This window comes from Lactuca virosa, chromosome 8, assembly GCF_052849685.1.
Source record: "Lactuca virosa cultivar CGN04683 chromosome 8, Lactuca_virosa_CGN04683_v6, whole genome shotgun sequence".
NCBI classification, from domain to species: domain Eukaryota; kingdom Viridiplantae; phylum Streptophyta; class Magnoliopsida; order Asterales; family Asteraceae; genus Lactuca; species Lactuca virosa.
In genome coordinates, this window is record NC_136433.1 from 98,426,625 (window position 1) to 98,446,120 (window position 19,496).

Sequence of the window (19,496 nt, forward strand, 5' to 3'; positions counted from 1 at the left end):
CTTCTTAGTTGCAGGTTTTGAGGTTTCAGGAACATTTTGTGAGGACACCATTGTTGAAGGTTTGAATGCTCGAAGAACAGGATGCAGAGAGAGTTTTTCAGGAAGAAGATGAACAAAGCGTAAAAAGGGAACAATTGGCAATTGAAAACCTTTTATAGGTTGGAATTTTCGGGTCGGGTTGAATGGAAGGTAATGATGAAACCCGAAAGAAAAATGGGTCATATTAAATGTGTTGCCAAAATTAGCATTCTTAAAAACTGAAAATGCAAAAGATGGGACGTCTATTCGTGCCAAAAAGGAAAACCGTCATTTCAGTTGTGGACTTGACGTGCACTTTATCAGAACGTGTGCCAAAGTATGTTTATTGAGACTTAAATGATACTCATCAAGAAAAATTACCGTGAATAAAACCATTTCGGAACTAAAAAACTTTAATGAAAACCTTTGAACTTCTTTCTTACAACTGAGAATCTCCGAATAAGTAAATTTCGAGAGGAGATGTCATAAGATACTTCGGAAAAAAAATACAAACACATCATTAGTAGATGATATAGAGTTCAAGATGGCACAATCTTAGACTGAATATCAGAGGTAAAATTCATGAAGATCTTAGAGGACAATTTTCAATAGATTTAGATTCCAAGACATGAAGGATCAGAGCTCGGAAAAGGGTAAGAGATGAAAGCACATTACCGTTTCGGATTTAAATTCCAAGGTGAACTTCATAACACTTCATTTTGAGATAAATTCCAAGGAAAGATCAATACAAGAGCACCAATGTAACTATATTGGTCAGGATCTTCTAATGATGAGGAAAGATGCACAACTTAAAACTAGAAGAAGAGGCCAGACAAAAATACATGTAAAATGATCCTATATTTTCCGAGAGGAAATGATTCTGAGATGAAAAGATTTTGACATCGGAATTATTTCACTTTATGATGTTTCCATCAGAGAGTACAAGCCTCTTGAAAGAATTGTGGATCGGGCATCATTATACCCATTTTGTTCAGAAACCCATTAAATTTGGTTTTGTCTAATGCCTTCGTAAAGATATCAACAATTTCATTTTCAGATGGAACAAAAACAAGTTCGATGTTTCCTTTTAAAACATGATCTTTAATGAAATGGTACCGAATATCGATGTGCTTCATCATAGAGTGTTGAATTTGATTGTGAGAAATCGCAATGGCACTTTGAGAATCACAATATATTGGAATTTGTTGAAATCGATAACCATAATCCAAAAGCTGAGATTTCATCCAAAGAACTTGCGAAGTGCAACTTGCAGCATCAATGTATTCTGCTTCGGCTGTTGAGAGAGCAATGCAGTTCTGCTTCTTAGATGACTAGCTAACCAATTTTCCACCTAAAAATTGACAACCTCCTGACGTGCTTTTTCTATCCAGTTGAAGAGCTCCATAGTTTGAATCGGAGTATGCCTGAAGAAGGAAACTTTCATTTTCCGGATACCAAATTCCGAGGCTCTTTGTTCCTTTGAGATATCGGAATATTTTCTTGACAACCAGAATATGAGAAATCTTCGGATTGACCTAAAATCTGGCACATAGGTAGGTTGAGAACATGATGTCCGGACGACTTGTGGTAAGGTAGAGTAGGTACTTCTTTTGATCAACAACAACACCTGATGGGTCTGAGAAGATCTTGTGTCCAAAACCCATAGGAACCTTTGTAGAGGCACATGTTTCCATTGAGTACTTTTTCAGAAGTTCGAAAATGTATTTCTTTTGGTGAATAAAGATTCCTATGTTGGTTTTCTTGAAATGGAGTCCGAGGAAGAAACTTAATTCACGATTCATGCTCATTTGGAATTGACTAACCATTAACTTGGAAAAATCAGTAACCATTGTTGAATCTGTGGATCCAAAAATGATGTCGTCAACATAAATTTTCACTAACATGAGATGGTTTCCATTTGATATTCGGAATAGGGTAGGATCAAGAATTCCTCTTTGGAAACCGGAACACATAAGAAAATCAGTGAGAGTCTCGTACCAGACGCGTGGAGCTTGCTTGAGGCCATACACATTTTTTTGGAGTTTGTAGCAATAGTTCGGATATGCATGATTGACAAAACCAAGGGTTGTTGGAGATACAATTCGGTATCCAGTTCACCGTTGAGAAAAGCACTTTTAACTTCCATTTGGTAAACCTTGAAGCCTTTGTGAGCTGCATAAGCAAGAAAGATTCTGATGGCTTCAAGACGAGCAACAAGAGCGAAAGTCTCGTCGTAATCAAGTCCTTCGATCTGATTGAATCCTTTGTCTTCCAATCTTGCTTTGTTTCTGATAATAACTCCGAAATCATGTATCTTGTTTCAGAAGACCCATCTCATACCAACAATAGGATGATCCCGAGGAGGAGGGACGAGAGTCCATACTTTATTTCTATCAAATTCTGCTAATTCTTCTTACATAGCTGCAATCCAGTCAGCATGTTCTAATGCTTCCTTGATGGATTTTGGTTCAACCATTGAGATAAATGCCAAGAAGTGGCACTCATTTTGGATGTTCATAGCAGAAACGTTTTGAGAAATTGGAGCTGCAGTTGATGATGATGACGGTCTTGATCGAGATTCTGAGTCAAGAGCAGTTTCTAAATGGTCTGAACAAGCTTTTGAAGTCAACTTCATATATGATTTGGGAATTCGGAGATCCTGGTGATGGAGCATTGGACTCTATGATGTGAGTTGTAACATGAGTTGGGCCAGAATTCCGAAAAAAGTTGTCTTCAAAAGTGACATCAAAGCTTTCTTCAAGTACACGAGCTTGACGATTTAGAACTCTGTAGGCTTTCGATTTTGCTGAGTATCCGAAAACGATTGCTTCATCGGCTTTTGGTTGAAACTTGGTGAGTAGATCACCGTTGTTTTTGATAAAGCATTAGTAGCCGAAAACATGTAGGAACGAGATACTCGGCTTGCGACCATTCATGGCTTCATACGGTGTCATGTTGAGATGTCGATTAATGATGCTTTGGTTTTGAGTGAAGCAGGTAGTGGACACAGCTTCAGCCCAAAGATAAAGAGGAAGATTAGCAAAGTTCAACATTGATCGAGCGGCTTCAACGAGAGTTCGGTTTCTTCTTTCAACCACACCGTTTTGTTGAGGAGTGTAGGGGGTAGAGAAATTGAGGTCGATGCCTTTTTCGAAGAGGAAATTCTCAACAGTGACGTTGGTAAATTTCGAGCCATTGTCACTTCAGATTCTTCTTACAAGAAGTTTAACAAGAAATTCAATTCCTTTAATGAAATTAATAAGTTTCTAGGCTATTTCAGATTTTAGCCTAAGGAAGAAGACCCAGGTGAACCTTGTGTAGTCATCAACAATCACAAGAGTGTACTTTTTGTGATGCATACTTTCTACAGTGGAGGGTTCATAAAGATCAATATGCAGAAGTTCTAATGGTCCCGAAATTGATTTTTCAATGATTACAGGATGACCTTTCTTGGATTACTTCCCGCATTCACATACATCACAAAGATGATCGTTTTCGAACTTGAGAAGTGGCAGACCTCAGACCATTTTAACATAAACAAGATCATTCATATATCGAAAGTTTAGATGAGCAAGCCTCCGATGCCATAACCAACTAACATGAGGAACAGCCTTTGAGAGAATGAAGGTTTGAGGCTTGCCAATGATCATGTTTATGTTTAATGGATACATATTTTTGTTGCGATTGGATTTGATTAGACATACTTTCCAATCTTCTGTCATGACGTAGCTATGCTTTTTGCAGAACTCAACTCTTCGGTTTGCATCAGTGAGTTGAGCCATACTAATCAGGTTGTGTTTCAGGTCAGCTACATATGCCACATTGGAGACAGATAAGTTGCCATTGGTGAGGATACCATAACCTCGGATCTATGAATTTGAGTTGTTGCCATACGTCACGTAACCTGCGTTTGGAGCGAGTTAGAGATCACGCAGAAAGTCTTTCTGCCCTGCCATGTGCATGGAACAAGCGCTATCAATATACCATATTGTATCTTGTTTCGAAGCACAGAGTTCCTGCAAAATTAGTGAGTTTTGGAGTTTTTAGGATCCGAGTTAGGTTTAAGGACTTGGACACAGGCTTTGGACTTAGACTGTGACTTTGGAACAACTGGTGTCTTGGAGGATTTGTTCCGAGAAACTTTGGGAAAGAAGCAGAATGTCATGGTCTTTTCATTAATCAATAAATCATATTCTACCAAAGGTTGTTTGGACACTACTTTTCTCAGACCAACAATTTTCTGAGATGTAGGAATCACTGTGTTGACAGAAGTTACAGATGCATTTTCAATCTTTTTTACTTTCCACTCAAATTTTGTTTTGAATCTTTTGAGGATTTTTCAACAATAGTGTTCTTACCAACCCGTTCTTTACTTGGTGCTTTTGATGGCACATTTTGTTTTGGAAATTGTTGTGGTTTGAAAATAGTACCATTAGATTTAGCAATAAATACAAAAGAAAATGTCTGAGAAGAGTTAGTTTTTGTAGAATGAATCTCAATAAAAACCTTTTTCAGATTAGAACTGACAACCTTGTTTTGAGTGACCGAACTAGGAGGATTGGATGGCCTTTTGAGAATCTTAACAGGCGCAAAGGTATTTTGGTTCCTAGTAGTTGGACTAACTGTCTGAGATACTTTCTTTTCGGATCTCTCAATGAATCTGTAATCTTGCCTTGACCTAATTTCTTTCTTAAGGGCATTTTTGGCTTCGATCTTAGGGTTGACAACATCTTTCTTATTTAACCAAGGTTTCTTCCGAGAGTCAGATGATGACTTGGAAGTTTGTCCGGATGATGGATTGTCAAACTTAGGCTTAATTGGCACTAGAGTTGTTTTTGAAATTACTTCAGAATTAGAGATACACGAGTCAGATGAATCATCACATATAATTTCTTCATCATCATCACTATCTAATGATTGCCAAACGAATATGATTCATCAGAGTCACTATCTAATATGCCCAAACGAATCTGACTTATCAGAGTCATGCCCAAACCAAAGTTCATATTTTGAACCGCAGTACATATGATGTCAGGGAATGAATCCGAAGACTGATTCAGGTCCAGGGGTATCAGAGGCGGAAGAGGCGTGGAATCATGACATTTGGCAACTATAGATTGGAACTCAGGAATCAAAGATTGAAACTGGTCCGAAGTCTCAAGAAGGGGTGACAATGGTGAGACAGGGGTATCCGAATGTTTGCGTTTCAGAACATCTCCCATAAAAGTTATATTTTGCAACTCCTTCAAGGGACGAGCAATAGGTTTCAGAAAATCGCTTTCGAGGCCTGGTGCTTTGGACCATGGATGAAGAAAATTATTATTCATTCGTTCGTTTTCTTCAAGAATATCAATTGAATAATGTAAAGCATCAATTTTGGCATTAATACGTTTGTTATCAGAAACTAAAACATTTCTTTCAGAAAAGGTAATTTCACATTTGTCTTTTAAAATGATACATTCATCTTGAGACATTATAAGCTCTCTTTCCAGTGATTCTATCTTAAGGTTTCTATCTTCAAAGCGTAATCTAAAGCGAGCCCGTTCACTTTCCATCTTCTCACTTACTTCTATGATAGACTCCTAGGCTTTATGGATGATGGTTATATCTAATTAGATCTGACTTAGATATGGTTCACAAAGAGATAAATCAAAATTATTTTCAGTAATCATAGATTTTACCTGCTGAACGATGCTTCATCCTGGTGGATCATTGGTTGCCATGTAGAAAAAGTTAGGCTCATCATCTTCATTGTCTCCTTCTGAACCTGATGACCAGTAGCCTTCATCACATTCGATCGACTGTATTTCCATAAGACACATATTTCTTCCAGTACTCACATCATCCTCGTATCCAGAAGACCAGTACCCTTCAACATCTCTTGACACAGTAGTAACAAAAGCATTCTTACTTGCTGCCATCTCTTCAGCTCTGTGGGCATAGTATGCAGAATTCTTAACCTTCAGTTTCTGAGTGGTTTCAGCCAAACAATCTTTGGCAAAATGGTTACCATGTCCACACTTATGACAAACTATCTTGGGTTTGTATGACTTCGGAATTTCATGGGATTCCATGGAGTGACTTGATGATGAGATGTTGGGTTTGTAAGCAGGTGGGTTCTCTGAAGGGTTAGGAAATGGTTGAGGATTATTTTGATGAGTGTTTTCAAATCGGTTTTGATATGGTTTGTGACGGGGATTCCATGGAAGCTTGTATTTCATGGACAATAGTGCAAACTCCTGTTGGAAGCGAAGTTCTGACTCAACTAGATCGATATCAAGATTTTATGGATGGTTCAGAACAGGTGGAGTGAGTGGAGTTGGGAAGGTTGTTTGAACGGGCAAAATAGGTGGAATAGATCTGAAGGGATCTGACACAGATGGGGTCGGAATAAGTGGGTTGACTTGAGTAACCAAGGCAATAGTCCTGACAGTTCTTTTAACATTTGTGCAACGTTAGATTCGTGGCCTTGTAGTTCTTCAAATAGTTGATAAATCTTTAGCTTCTTCAGAGATCCATTAATCTGAAGGCATGACTTGAGATTCCCCCAGCCTTTTCTAAGGTTACTGATAAACTTCAGATTATACTCAAAAGGACATCTGATTATTCTGTGGGCATTCATGTTGTTTACAACAATTCGATACCTATTTGAAGTCGAGGCTACAGATTCACTTGGAGTAATGGTGAAGGTATCAAAATTGTTATCAACCGAAGTCAGACTTTTATCTTTCATGTTCTCAGACCCTTCAAATAGATCCTGAAGAGTGTCCCAAATCTCTTTTCCGATTTGCACAACTTAATGTGCTCAAAGAGAGATGGAGGAACACCGAACACCATCTCAGAAAATGGAATCTGTTATGCATGCAATTTTTCGATGTCTGCAGCAGTGAGAGGTGTTAGGCGTTGATCTTCTTGGCCCATGAGAGTTTCAACAACATCTCTCACCGTTTTCCTAACCGGAACATGAGGACCTTCTTTCACAACCTCCATATTTCTTCACCTTTTTCCTTGCCAAGTAAAAAATCTTTCCATCCTAACTTTCCAGCGATCATACTCTTAACCAACTAGCAATGGGGAACGAGAAGGGCAACCCACACTATTTTCTATTTGCATAGAATACATTTGTTGAGTTTGATTAGGAGCAGCCATTAAAGTTAAGATATTACAACAGAAGCGGTATATAGAAGAACTTTTATCCTGAACACAGAAATGATTGAGATACCAGGGTAATCTCAGATCAACTGTAATCTGTTCTTATGGATTCAAAGTACAACCACTCAAACTCTGATACCAATTGTGAGAACAAGATTCAATGCACGGACAAGGTTTGAAAACTCAAACCTTGAATTAACCTTAAAGATCAATGTCTGCTTCTAATTAGTTGGTACAGTCAAGTCTGGTAAACCAGTCAAGACTTGAAGATAATATTCAACAAAGTAATTAAGTAGAAAAATGAGGTAAGATCGAGTATAATCAAAGTAATGACAATTTAGAACAAGTAGAATGTAAGTGAAAGAAATTGACTTGCAAGGGAGTTTGAGATGATGTGAAGAGAATATAGATTACTTCTATTCTTGGTGTATTTTCATGGAAAACATCTACTCCTTAAATAGTAAAGGAGAGACATGGTACAAAACCGAGATACATTCTAAGGACTAGATAATACAAAGAGTTTGACAAATCCGACACTTAAAAGATTTGCTGAAATAGTCCTAAGAACTGTCACATCACTTAAAAGACAAAAAACATTAAATGCTTGTACGGACTCATACTTCGGACTTTCTTCATCTCGGATACAAAAAGAGCTTCTGAACATCTTCACATCTCGGAATTGAGTGACTTCGGATTTTCTTTGGTTTGGATTGCTAGAGGTTCACTTCTTATGCATTAACACCTACAACCCTCTATCCATCCCCTTTTCACTCCCTTATAGCACACATAGAATCTCTTGAAATAATTTTTCCCATCTGGCATGTGGTTATCTTTTATCATAACAAAAGAGCCATGATTTGATCTTCTAATTTTTGCACCATATGACCAAAGTTTGGCATAGTGTTCCACAAGATTTCCTTCAATTAATACCAGTTCATATTTTTTATCCGTCCTACATTGCCCAAGGCTAACTTATATATGAAACTTCTTTATTATAGCTCATATAAGCTTTCTTACACTCATCTTCTGCCTGAATAATATTTTCTTTGTGTAGTGACTCTATGAAACAAGTGATCCTAGCTTTAAGTTTCTAGCACAATTATGATTACTTTTCAAAAACTTTATCGGGAAGGTCTTTTCATAAGTTATCGAAGATGCCCATAACCTAAAGTTGCATTCACCCTTGCAACGCTTCACCAAAAAATCTTTCCTTGTCATTCTTTTCAAAACAAAGTTGGTACCCATTGGCAACAAAATAGTGGCATAACATGTTTTTAACCTGTCCTAGGTCATTAAATCTCATACCAAGTACTGGTTTTTCTTCTTCCAATGGAAGGACTCACTGAATATAACATGTACCTTACCACGTGGGTCACTCTCACCCTCATCACCTTCAGTGTTGTACAACTCATTCTTTTCATATGTGGCACATAGTTTACTCCAAAAGTTATCAATTGATGTTCTGTTAATAACAACAATTTAACTAGTATAATCAACAACGATATCCATCAAGTTATCTAATTAATTCTCATTATCCCCACCCATGATGCAAGAATCACGATCATCTCCTTCATTAAGTTCATCACCAAACCATTGTTCTATTTCAGACCAACATGTTCAATATATACAAAAAGATTTCCATCTGTTCTATAAGCATCAAATATGAAACCTACATAGTCAACATCATTAGCAATGGGACAAAACCCTTCCTCTAATGTTTTATCCGGTTCGTAATAATAAACTTTCTTGAACTCTTCTTGCATGTAACGTTGAATCCTGGTCACAAACTCGGAGTAGGTGAGACTAGAAAAATCATTATCATCTATTGTCTCTGTAAAACCATTAGCATAAGAGAATGGATTGCAAACAAATACTCCATTATAGTTGAGCTCCACTATCCAATATAGTCCATAGGGATTTGGAATCGACATGTCTCCTTCGATGCTTCTATGGTGCACGAAAACCCTAGCTTTTTGTTGTGCTATGATGTTTGGATTTGTGGATCGAAAAGAAAGAAGAAAGTATACAATTAATTAATGACACGATGTATCAATCTTTTTAAGAGGATGTGGATTTAATGACGTGCCCGACAAAAAAAAATTATTAATACATTATATATCCATGTCATCTATTGAAACCGGCTAACCGCTTCAAATAGCCCATAACTGCTTAATTGACAGGTCAAATAAAACCTAAGTGGCGTATTGTGCAAAAAAAAGGACTTAATACGAAATAAAGAGAAACATTAATGGGTTACAGTGATATTTTTCCTTCCTAAATAAACCAAAATAAAACGATGCAAACGCTTACACATTGTTCTCAAGTTTACTTAACGAGGGAAGGGAAATGAAATAGATGAAAGTGAAATAATAATAATAATAATAATAATAATAATAATTTGGTGTTCATGAGTTTTTAAATGAAAGGAATCGCGAGAGGAATGAAAAGTTAACTTTTTTCTTTCTAAATTTCCTTTAAATTTTGAAGGATGTAGAGAGAAAAAATATATTTATGTTCATTTCACTCCTTGCTAACTCGAAAACACAAAATATATTTTTCTTTCCTGTTATTTTTTCTTATTTTCTTCTTTCCCCTAATTTTCTTTTATTTGTTAAAACTCGGGAACAAAGCGTAAACATTTTTTATTTTCTAAATATGATACACAAAATAAAATTTATGTTTATAATAAAAATGAAATATTAAATTTGAGTTGCAAATAAAGATATTATCTATAAAAATAATATTTGTTAAAACTTATAGACTAAATTTAATGTATAAAATTATTTATCATTCAAATAATAAATATATTAAGGAAAACTTAAGTATTTAACTTTTATATTAAGTTCTTGATATCATTTATAAATATTATATTTAGAAAAATATTTAAATTTTTAAAATTGATATACAAAATTAATCGTACCATTTATTAAAGAATATATTTAATAACAACTTTGAGATACCACATCAAAGTATCATTTATTAATTATTATTATTTAATAAAATATATTTTCGGAAATTACTTAAAACTGTAATCTGGATATATAAAATAAAATAGACATATTATATATTAGAATTAAACTTTTGTTAGGAGTTAGGACTAATAATTATTTATAGAAATTTATTCGGAAAAAACTTAAAAAGCTGGTATATGGTTTTAATTTTTGTATATATAGTTTGCATTAGCACCGCAGTGCTGCTACCAGACGAGTGAGAGTTTCACGTGACGATTCCAACGAGGTGAACCGCTGTGATTGATTTGTCTCCACAACTCAAACTCCATATATGGGTATTCATACTTTTGATTGAATTTCGTTTACACATATATAGTGTTTGATTCATTGAAATCATATGCGATCAACAAGCATTGCTCCTAAATTTCTAGTGTAATTGATCATTAAGTCAGTGGTTTTTTATGTTCATGTAGCGAAGTAGTTAGGGTTTTGTCAGATTTTTCAAAAAACGGGAGAGATTATGCCGAGCTGTTATGCATTTCGAGGAAAAATTATAGGTTGATAGTTCATTTACAACAAAAATCAAAATGTAGCGATTCAAGTTATTCATTCGGAAGTACATGCAATATCTTATTCAGTTTTGAAAACAGTAGAATCCGTGAGAATCCATTAGTGGTGTGAGCTATTCGATCAATTGTGCAATATCTTATCCTATCCCTATGATCACGCGTTCATTCACATTTTTCTCTGAGAGTGATGTACATTGCATTCCTTATTTGTTTGTGGTTAAAATTGGCTTTCAGTAATAGTCTATTTCACATGCACTTCCATCACAACCGGCTTTCTTTGTTTGCCTTTATAAAGTATGGTCCTGTTTTTGATTGCTAAATTTAATGCCCCTTTTTCCTTGATCATTGGGATCTTGCCCAGAAAATTTAACAGTTACTTGATCCAAGGCCTATTTCTTGGATTATAGGATTGTAAGTATGCTAAAAATGAGTGTGTTTAGTTATTTAAGTCAAATTATCTATTAGTCTATTATGAATTATCTTCTCTTTTTGTTTTATGGTAAATGATTTCATTCAGGTGACATTTAGCTATGTTTACAAGAAAACAAATTCAATTCCACGACAACAATTTATTAATCCCAAGTAAACTATAAATTGATGAAAAAAAATGCTGATTTGGATTATATACTTTCATATCCTCTAGACACTATTCAATTTGTTGTTTCTTTTACATACCCTTTTACTTTGTCTTTTTGTATTAACCTTATCATATATCCTCCAAATGCGTGTATTATATAAAGTGTTTGAAAGGGAAGCACTTAATTGGAAACCATTCCTTGTTGTTGCACTAAGGTCACATAACGTACTTACTTTTTTATTATTGTTTTTTCTGTACACATATAATCACTATACTTTTATAAAAAGACTAGTATCTACTATATAGATCTTTGTTTACAATACAGTAATACTAAATCATTTACGAAGTATATTGCTTAAAATCATCAAAATTCAATATTAAACCATTTGTAGAAAGAATGAATTGTGACCTAAGTGGGATAAATTAAAAAAAGAAATAAGTTGCTATATTTTGAAATTATTCTTTATTTATTAGATGCTGTATTTCAACTTTATGTACTATTTCATTGGCTGATATAAAAGCCTTATCAAAATACTTTCTAAACAGAATTGTCTATTCCTCTTTGTGTCATCACTCACCACCCTTGAATTTTCTATTTATTAGTTTATTACATATTGACCCTTTAGTATAACAGAGTTAGTTTTGGTGACGTGTATGAACGTGGAATTCACATTAAAATATTAAATATGACCACATGAAATATCGAAAATCGGATCCCTGCATGCACTTTAAAATTCCAAAATCACCTGCAATTTTTATTTCTTGAATCTGATTTATCTTTTACGATCAGATGACTTTTAGCAGTTGACAAACAATCAAACTCTGTAGTAATTTGTAACATTGTTGTCTTTTTCATTAAAAAAAAACCTTTGGGACCTCACGGATTTATGTTCATGCATATATTGGTGTCTCATTATATTACGTTTGGCCAATGAAAGGAACATATATCTATACCACTTTCTTCAAGATAGGTCTCTAATTAATATAATTAGTGCCATTTTCGAGCAACGTTATCGTCTTCTTACTGCTTACTGGTGTTTTAAATATTATAAAATGAATAATCAGTGCTAGCTGATCTTCGAAGTAATCACATGGATCCAACCACTTGACTCCAATTCTTAATTACTTTTTCTTCTATTTTTTTAATATTCCCAGTTGAAATCAACAGAGTTTGAGTTCTGCACTCGATGAATTAAAAATGTTCAAAAGTTTTTTGTTTTTTTAATCTTGGAAAAAAGGGCAATCCTCCAATCAGCATCTACATACATGTACATACACATATTTGCATATATCTATATATTTATGATCACTGTGATTTACACTTGTGAGTTGTGACTATGCATACAGAGATGAAGGAGTTAAAAGATTCAAAGTGGTATGATGTGAAGTTCGTACCCAAAGATTACGTATTCTCCAAGGAATATGGACCTTGGAATCTCGATTCCCCTGTTTGCGATTCCATTCCCGTTATAGATCTTTCAAAAGCTAACGGAGATATCACCCCAGTCGAAGCAATCTTGTCGGCTTCTCAAGAATTCGGTTTCTTTCAGGTACTAGAAAGTTAATAAAGCAATCTTGGTATTCAAGTTTGCGATTCTATTCCTTTCTCTGATTCCATTCCTATTATGAAACAGGTGATCAATCACGGAATCCCGGAAAAGAAAGTGAGTGACGCGATGAGTGTTCTTAAAGAATTCTTCGACATGCCATCGAAGGAAACACATACGAAAGGTTGGATTTACACAAACAGTACCGATTACGCGAAAGATGGCGTGCATTTATGGCGGGAAAATCTTAAACATCCATGTCATCCTATAGAGGATTGCATTCGTCTATGGCCCGAAAACCCGACCCGATATCAGTAAGTAATGTATTTTATTGTAAAATTTTCATAATATTAGCTTCGTTTAAGTATGAAAATTTTTGTATACAGGGAGGTAATATCGGCGTATTTAGTGGAAATACAGAAATTGAGTTTGAGGATTTTGGAGATGATTTGTGAAGGATTAGGATTGAAGGGTGGGTATTTTGAGGATATGAGTGAGGTTCAGTTATTGTCGTCGAATATTTACCCGCCTTGCCCCGACCCGAATTTAACATTGGGGATATTACCACATCAAGATCCGAGTCTTATTACGCTTTTGTATCAAGGTGATTCGACTGGGCTCCAGGTTATGAATGATGGTCAGTGGGTCAACGTTGGAGCAATTCCGAATGCCTTTGTTGTTAACATAGGCAACCAACTTGAGGTACGCTAGCTTTTTTCGCAAATCAGTTATTTATGATTTCAGGAATATCTCAAGGTCCACAAATCTTTTATATATATAAAAAATGATTCGATAACAGCTACACACTCGCCGGAATCCACTTTAAACCACCGTGGTGGTCGGTTGGTGGAGGTGATTGGTGGTTGAATATGAAGATCGAAAGAAGAAAGTTAAATTTGAGATAATGTTTAAAATATTTGAGCAATTTGATGGTTGTCAATGTTTTTTTTTTTTTTTAATTTAATTAATTCATGAAATAACCGCCTTTTAAATAGTTTTTATAATATAGTCATAAATTTTGGAAAATAGATTTTGTAAATTAATTTTTTATAATATTGTTTAATAAATTCTGCTCAATGCAATTTTATAGAAAAAAAAAAGAAAATTTTGCAAAAGTAAAAAAAGAATAAAGAGTACTTTTCACCCTGCTTTTCTATTTAAGGAATTTGTACTGACAACCTTCTATGGATAAAAAGTAATATTCGAAAGTTACTTTTGCCAAACTAGTTATAATTAAAATGTTTGAAAAAAAACATATATTAGCCATTTAATTTTAGTGGTTATCCCACAACATTTGCACTTTAGGGACAAATCTGTCAATTGGTTTTTTAGCAAACGTTTGACTAAGATCGTGCTAATCTTACCGATTTTTAATAGAGTTTGTGATTTTGGTCAATTTACCTCTACCTACACGATCGATATAAATTATATTTTGTTTTTATTGGGTCAAATAATCAAAATGAAGAAAAATAGCTAAAAATATGTCAGATTGGTTGCCCAAGCCTTCTTAAATTGTTTTATTGGAAATTTTTGATCACTCTTATAATCATATAATTGTTATAATCATAGTTAACCTTTAAAATAAACAAAAGTGTTTGCAGGTTAACCTAACCCAATAAATATTAAAATTACCCATTTTGAGCTCTTCGTACACAACAATTTTTGATCATACATAACAATTTGTGTTTTATGGAGTTGTACATTACAAACATATAAAACACAAATTGTTGTTTACGGCTAAATATTGTTATATACGCATCAACACCCTATTACATCTAATTTATGTTGAATGACCTATTAAAAATGTATTAGGAGCTGCTTCGTACACATATATACAACAATTTATAATTTAGAAAGGTTGTAAATTTGTTATGTATGAATCAACTCCCACACATATTACCCTGATCAATGTGGACTTCAAATGCATTATCCCTAATAAACACATTGATGTACTTTATCATTAACCACTAATACCATGAGTTCATTTTTATGATTACAGATTATCAGCAACGGAATATTGAAAAGTATAAAACATCGCGTAGTGAATAGCACAAAAGAAACTAGATTAAGCATCGCAACCTTTGTGAACCCGTCTCCTGATTGCATCATTGAACCCGTAAAAGTCTTGGTGAATGAAATGGAGCCATCACGCTACACACCCAAACAATACAAAGAGTATGTTCAATATAACAATGCATTTGGCGATTACACAGTTGCTATACAAAACGCTTTATGCTCGGAAAATTGAGCAATATATAGTCGTTTATCTTTCTACAAAGTGTGTTTAAACTTTTAAGTTCGATTTTATAAGACTTGTTGTTACAAATGGTATTCTCCCATAACTGAGTCATATTCCATTAAACCATATACATACATGTACAAGACTATTGGGCTGCGTACAATACATGGGCTGAAAAATAGGAAATACAAACAAATGGGCTAACTATGAAATCTATATACAAATATAAATATATATACACAAAAAACCCCGTGCATAGGAACGAGAGGTCTCGAACGAACGTTTAGACTGGATCTGAAATCAAGAAATAAAGACGATGGAACCCCCTTGGTGAAGATGTCAACATACTGATATGCTGAGGGTACGTGAAGAACCCGAATCTGGCCTATAGCTAATTTTTCGCGAACAAAATGAATGTCAATCTCAATATGCTTCATGCATTGATGGTGAACCAGATTTTAGGATAAGTAAACCACACTGATATTGTCACAATAAACCAGAGTAGTAGACAGGGGAGGATACAACAACTCGTGTAACAGTTTGCACAGCCAGCACGTCTTATAAACAACATCCGCAACACCACAATACTCGGCTTCGGCACTAGACCGAGAAATCGTGCCTTGTCTCTTTGAAGACCATGAAAGAAGATTCGGACCAAGAAAAACACAGCAGCCCGAGGTGGACCGTCGGGTAGAGGGACACCCAACCCAATCAGCATCGGAGTAAGCAACTAACACACAAGATGGAGAAGCATAGATATATACCCCGTATATATATATATATATATATATATATATATATATATATATATATATATATATATATATATATATATATATATATATATATATATATATTTGCTTAAGCGCAGAAAAATGGGATTCCTGAGGGTCATGCATGTATAAACAGACATGTTGAACAACATAGAAAATGTCTGGGCGAGTGAAAGTCAAGTACTGAAGTGCACCAACAATACTGTGATATAGTGTTGGATCGGAGACCGGAGGGCCCGAGCCGTTAAATTTGGCAGAAGCGTCAGCTAGAGTGCGAGCAGATTTGTAGTTAGACATCTTCGCACGTTCCAAAATGTATGTTGCATATTTTTGTTGAGAAAGAAACATGCCCTGGGGATCTCGTGTAACAATAATACCAAGAAAATAGTTAAGCATACCCAAATCTTGTTGGTGATTTTAATGTCACCATGTCATTTTATGTAACTGTAATTAGCATGTGAGCTAAGAGGCTTCTTAATTTGTTTTCTAGTATGTGTACGGGTTGGTGCGGAGTGCACAAAATTAGTAGCCGGTTCGAAGACTAGTTGGGGGTCCGGGGGCAGCGCCCCTTTGGCAGGGTCCAAGGGGCAGAGCCCCTGGCTGGGGTCCCGCTAGCAAAGGAACTCGTTAGTTTTGGTAACCCTAAATTCTCATTAAAATCCGGATTACCTTGACTTGCTACCAAAGGAACTAATAGCGGCCCAACCCTAATGAAACCCTAATATTGTTTATTATATAAATGGCTCTTCTTTTCAGAAGAGTGAGATGTTCTTAAGCTTTCGTTTTTCATCATACTCTCAGAATCCTCTAGCATATTGGCTTACAATTTCTGTGCCTAGAATTGTAAGTGTCCACTTGGATTATCCTAGGCTGAATTTCTTGTAACCCAGACATAGGGTAGAAATATCAGTTCGAAAAGTGATATCACGATCCAAGTTGGTATCCAGATCTCCACCACAAACCCTATAATTTCCTTACAAATTTGTCATGGAGAAATCGAACTGTAAGATTCTAATAACCTGTTGAAGAAGACCTGTAGATGAGGCTCTCAAAACAATATCATCAACATATAAAAGCAGATATGCAATGTGGTCACCCTGTCTGTAGACAAATAATGAAGAGTCTGATTTGCTATTTGAGAAACCGAAATGAATGATAAACTGAGTAAATATATGGTACCAGGCACGTGGTGCCTGATTGAGCTCGTATAAAGATCACTGAAGTAGACATACATGGTCTGGTGCAGATGGGTTATGGAAACCCGGTAGCTGGTGCATGTAAATTGTTTCCTTAAGGTGATCGTGAAGAAAGGCATTCTTCACGTCCAGCTGATGAATTGGCCAGTGATAAGATACCACGAGACTTAATACAGTCGGAATAGTGGTTGGTTTAACAATCGGGCTAAAAGTCTAGTCACACTTTACACCGGGCCGCTGACTGCATCCGTTAGCAACTAATCGAGCTTTGTATTGAGCTAAAGATCCATCTGTATTAAATTTCTTCTTGAACAACCATGTACAATTAACCACATTAGCATTAGGATGACGAGGTACAAGTACCCAAAGTCTCGTTAGAAATAAGTGCATCATATTCATCTTTCATTGTATTTAGCCAGTTAGGATCACGGAATGCCTCAAAGTAGTTTCGCGGAAGAGGGGATAAAGATGGGTTTATGGTGTCAGTATGAAGATTAAGTTTTTAGATGGGCTTGTGGATACCTTGGCGTGCACGAGTGACCTTAAGGTGTGAGCGAGATGGATCCAGTGTGGGTATAAGAGCGCTAGGTGGAGGAGATGTGCTACCAGGTGAGGCAACAGTGGATGATGGGTCTGTAGAAGGGATAGAGGGAGGATCGGAAGTTGTATTTTGGTCGACAAGGGTTGAGATTGTGGGTAACGTCAATAGGGTGGTGTTAGGACATAAATTTGTGGTTTATACTTTACTTTATCTAGCTTTTAGAGTTCTCGGTCTAGGACCGAAAACACCATGATTTCGGTGGTGTTTGGACCTAAATCACCATGTGATTTCGGTGAGCTTAATGTTGATTTCGGTTGGTTTTTGGGTTGGGCTTTTGTTATTAGGTTTAGGTATATATATTGTTGTTTTAGCCGTGTAAAAGGTTGGTGATTCTATTAGCTGATTTCGAGTTTTAGAGAGACAGAGAGAACCAAGAAACATAGAGATCTTATGTACTAGACTATTAATCAATATAGTGTGCACTGAAGATTCGATATTGTGTTCTTAATTCGTTATAACTATTTTGCATTAATCATTAGATTGGGATTCCGCACCAATTCTAATGACTTCGATTGATACACTAGATCGAGTTTTACAATTTGTATCAAAAGAAGGATTGACATTAATCGAATTGGCAAGATATTCATCGTTTCTTGGAATTTTTCTTGGTGTTTTTAAGTTCTTTTTGACGAAAAATTGTTGCTGCTGTTCTTCGTGTTCTTCACTACATTGGAGACTTTGATCGAAATTGGTTTTGAAAAATTACCAATTTCGTGTTTCTGGGCGTTTTCGGTCAAGCCTTGGAGTTCTCGGCGGAAAAATTAAAATTCTTGGTAAGGTTTAAGAGTCTTCGGCGGCCAGACTGATCGATTTCGTTTAGGGTTTGAATTCACATTCTCTCGGCCAGCTCCTCAGACTTAGCTTCGAAGCTCTCAGTCTTAGCTTCGGAGTTCTCGGCGGCGACTCTACGTTCTCGGTTTGGTCAGCTTCGCTTCTCGGTACTATTTGGGTCTTCGGTCTACATATTCGGTCTGCATACTTGGCTTTGCATCCTTGGTTCAGCTTCTCGGTTGTTTAGATTTCAGCTAAGGTTCTCGGCCAAGAAACCTCGTTATCGGTCAATTCTTTTTCGGACAAAAAGTTGACCTTCAAGGTTCTCGGTCAACAGGGTGTTGACTATTGGTGTTTTCGGTCAAAGGGTATTTATCTTGGTTTTCGGTCAAAATCAATTCACACAATCAGATTATTTTTGTTGGTAAATAATGGGTTCTTACAACAGTGTCAAGGAGGTTAGTGAAACCTCACGCTCTTAGTCCTGCGTAGATAAAATTAATAAATATCGTGAGCAAAATGAGTTATTAGTTAGAGAGGTTTTTGACCTTAAAAATGAAATTTATGAGATTAAGAAAGTCAATAAACCGCTTAAAGAAAAAATAGAAGCACAACATAAAGACCTAATTAGAATTAGAGATGAATATAACACCAAATGTGTTCACCATCGTTTTTCCAAAGAGAGAATTGCAAACTTAACTGCTGAACTTGATGCACTAAAGGCTAAATTTAAGGATGCTGACTTTAATTTTAAGAAATTCGATGTGTCAAGTGAGAAAGTTGAGTCAATGATAGAAAAACAATTAAAATGGAAAGACAAATAGGATGAGGGTCTAGGATATCATAGTGTTCCACCTCCTTTCAATGATAACTATACTTCGCCCTTTGAAACCAAAGAGATTGAGACACCTGCACAATATGGACAGCCCCCTGTAGATGCCTCAATCAAGACTGAACAATCTGGCGCAAATGAGAATATTAATGTGAACGATACTAATGTTTCTACTTCATGTGCAGATAAAGTAAATGTGCAAGATGGGTTCAAGCAGAACAAAAATAATTCTAGTTCTGTTGAAAATGCTTTAAAAACTTGTGATGATGA

At 35.6% G+C, this 19,496-nt stretch overlaps 1 protein-coding gene across 5 annotated transcripts; it reads left to right on the top strand.

Annotated features, from left to right (window-relative positions):
* Positions 1 to 10,334: 10,334 nt before the first annotated feature.
* On the top strand, positions 10,335 to 15,156 carry LOC145132737 (hyoscyamine 6-dioxygenase-like). Of its 5 annotated transcripts, none has more exons than XM_079067633.1 (5): positions 10,335 to 10,456; positions 12,615 to 12,817; positions 12,902 to 13,128; positions 13,201 to 13,516; positions 14,814 to 15,156. In XM_079067633.1, the coding sequence occupies exons 1-5, from the start codon at positions 10,453 to 10,455 to the stop codon at positions 15,060 to 15,062; spliced, it is 999 nt and encodes a 332-aa protein (XP_078923759.1). In that variant the 5' UTR covers positions 10,335 to 10,452; the 3' UTR covers positions 15,063 to 15,156. The 5 variants fall into 5 exon arrangements, with proteins under 5 accessions (XP_078923759.1, XP_078923757.1, XP_078923761.1 ...); XM_079067631.1 differs by lacking the exon at positions 10,335 to 10,456 and adding an exon at positions 12,146 to 12,238; XM_079067635.1 differs by lacking the exon at positions 10,335 to 10,456 and adding an exon at positions 12,233 to 12,350.
* The last annotated feature ends 4,340 nt before the right edge of the window (positions 15,157 to 19,496 follow it).

Excerpts from the sequence above, each read along its gene's own strand:
- LOC145132737 (XM_079067631.1), top strand. The coding sequence starts at position 12,199 with ATGAAAGGAACATATATCTATACCACTTTCTTCAAGATAG. Across the intron at positions 12,239-12,614 it reads TACCACTTTCTTCAAGATAG|AGATGAAGGAGTTAAAAGAT; the intron begins GTCTCTAATTAA and ends CTATGCATACAG. Across the intron at positions 13,517-14,813 it reads ACATAGGCAACCAACTTGAG|ATTATCAGCAACGGAATATT; the intron begins GTACGCTAGCTT and ends TTATGATTACAG.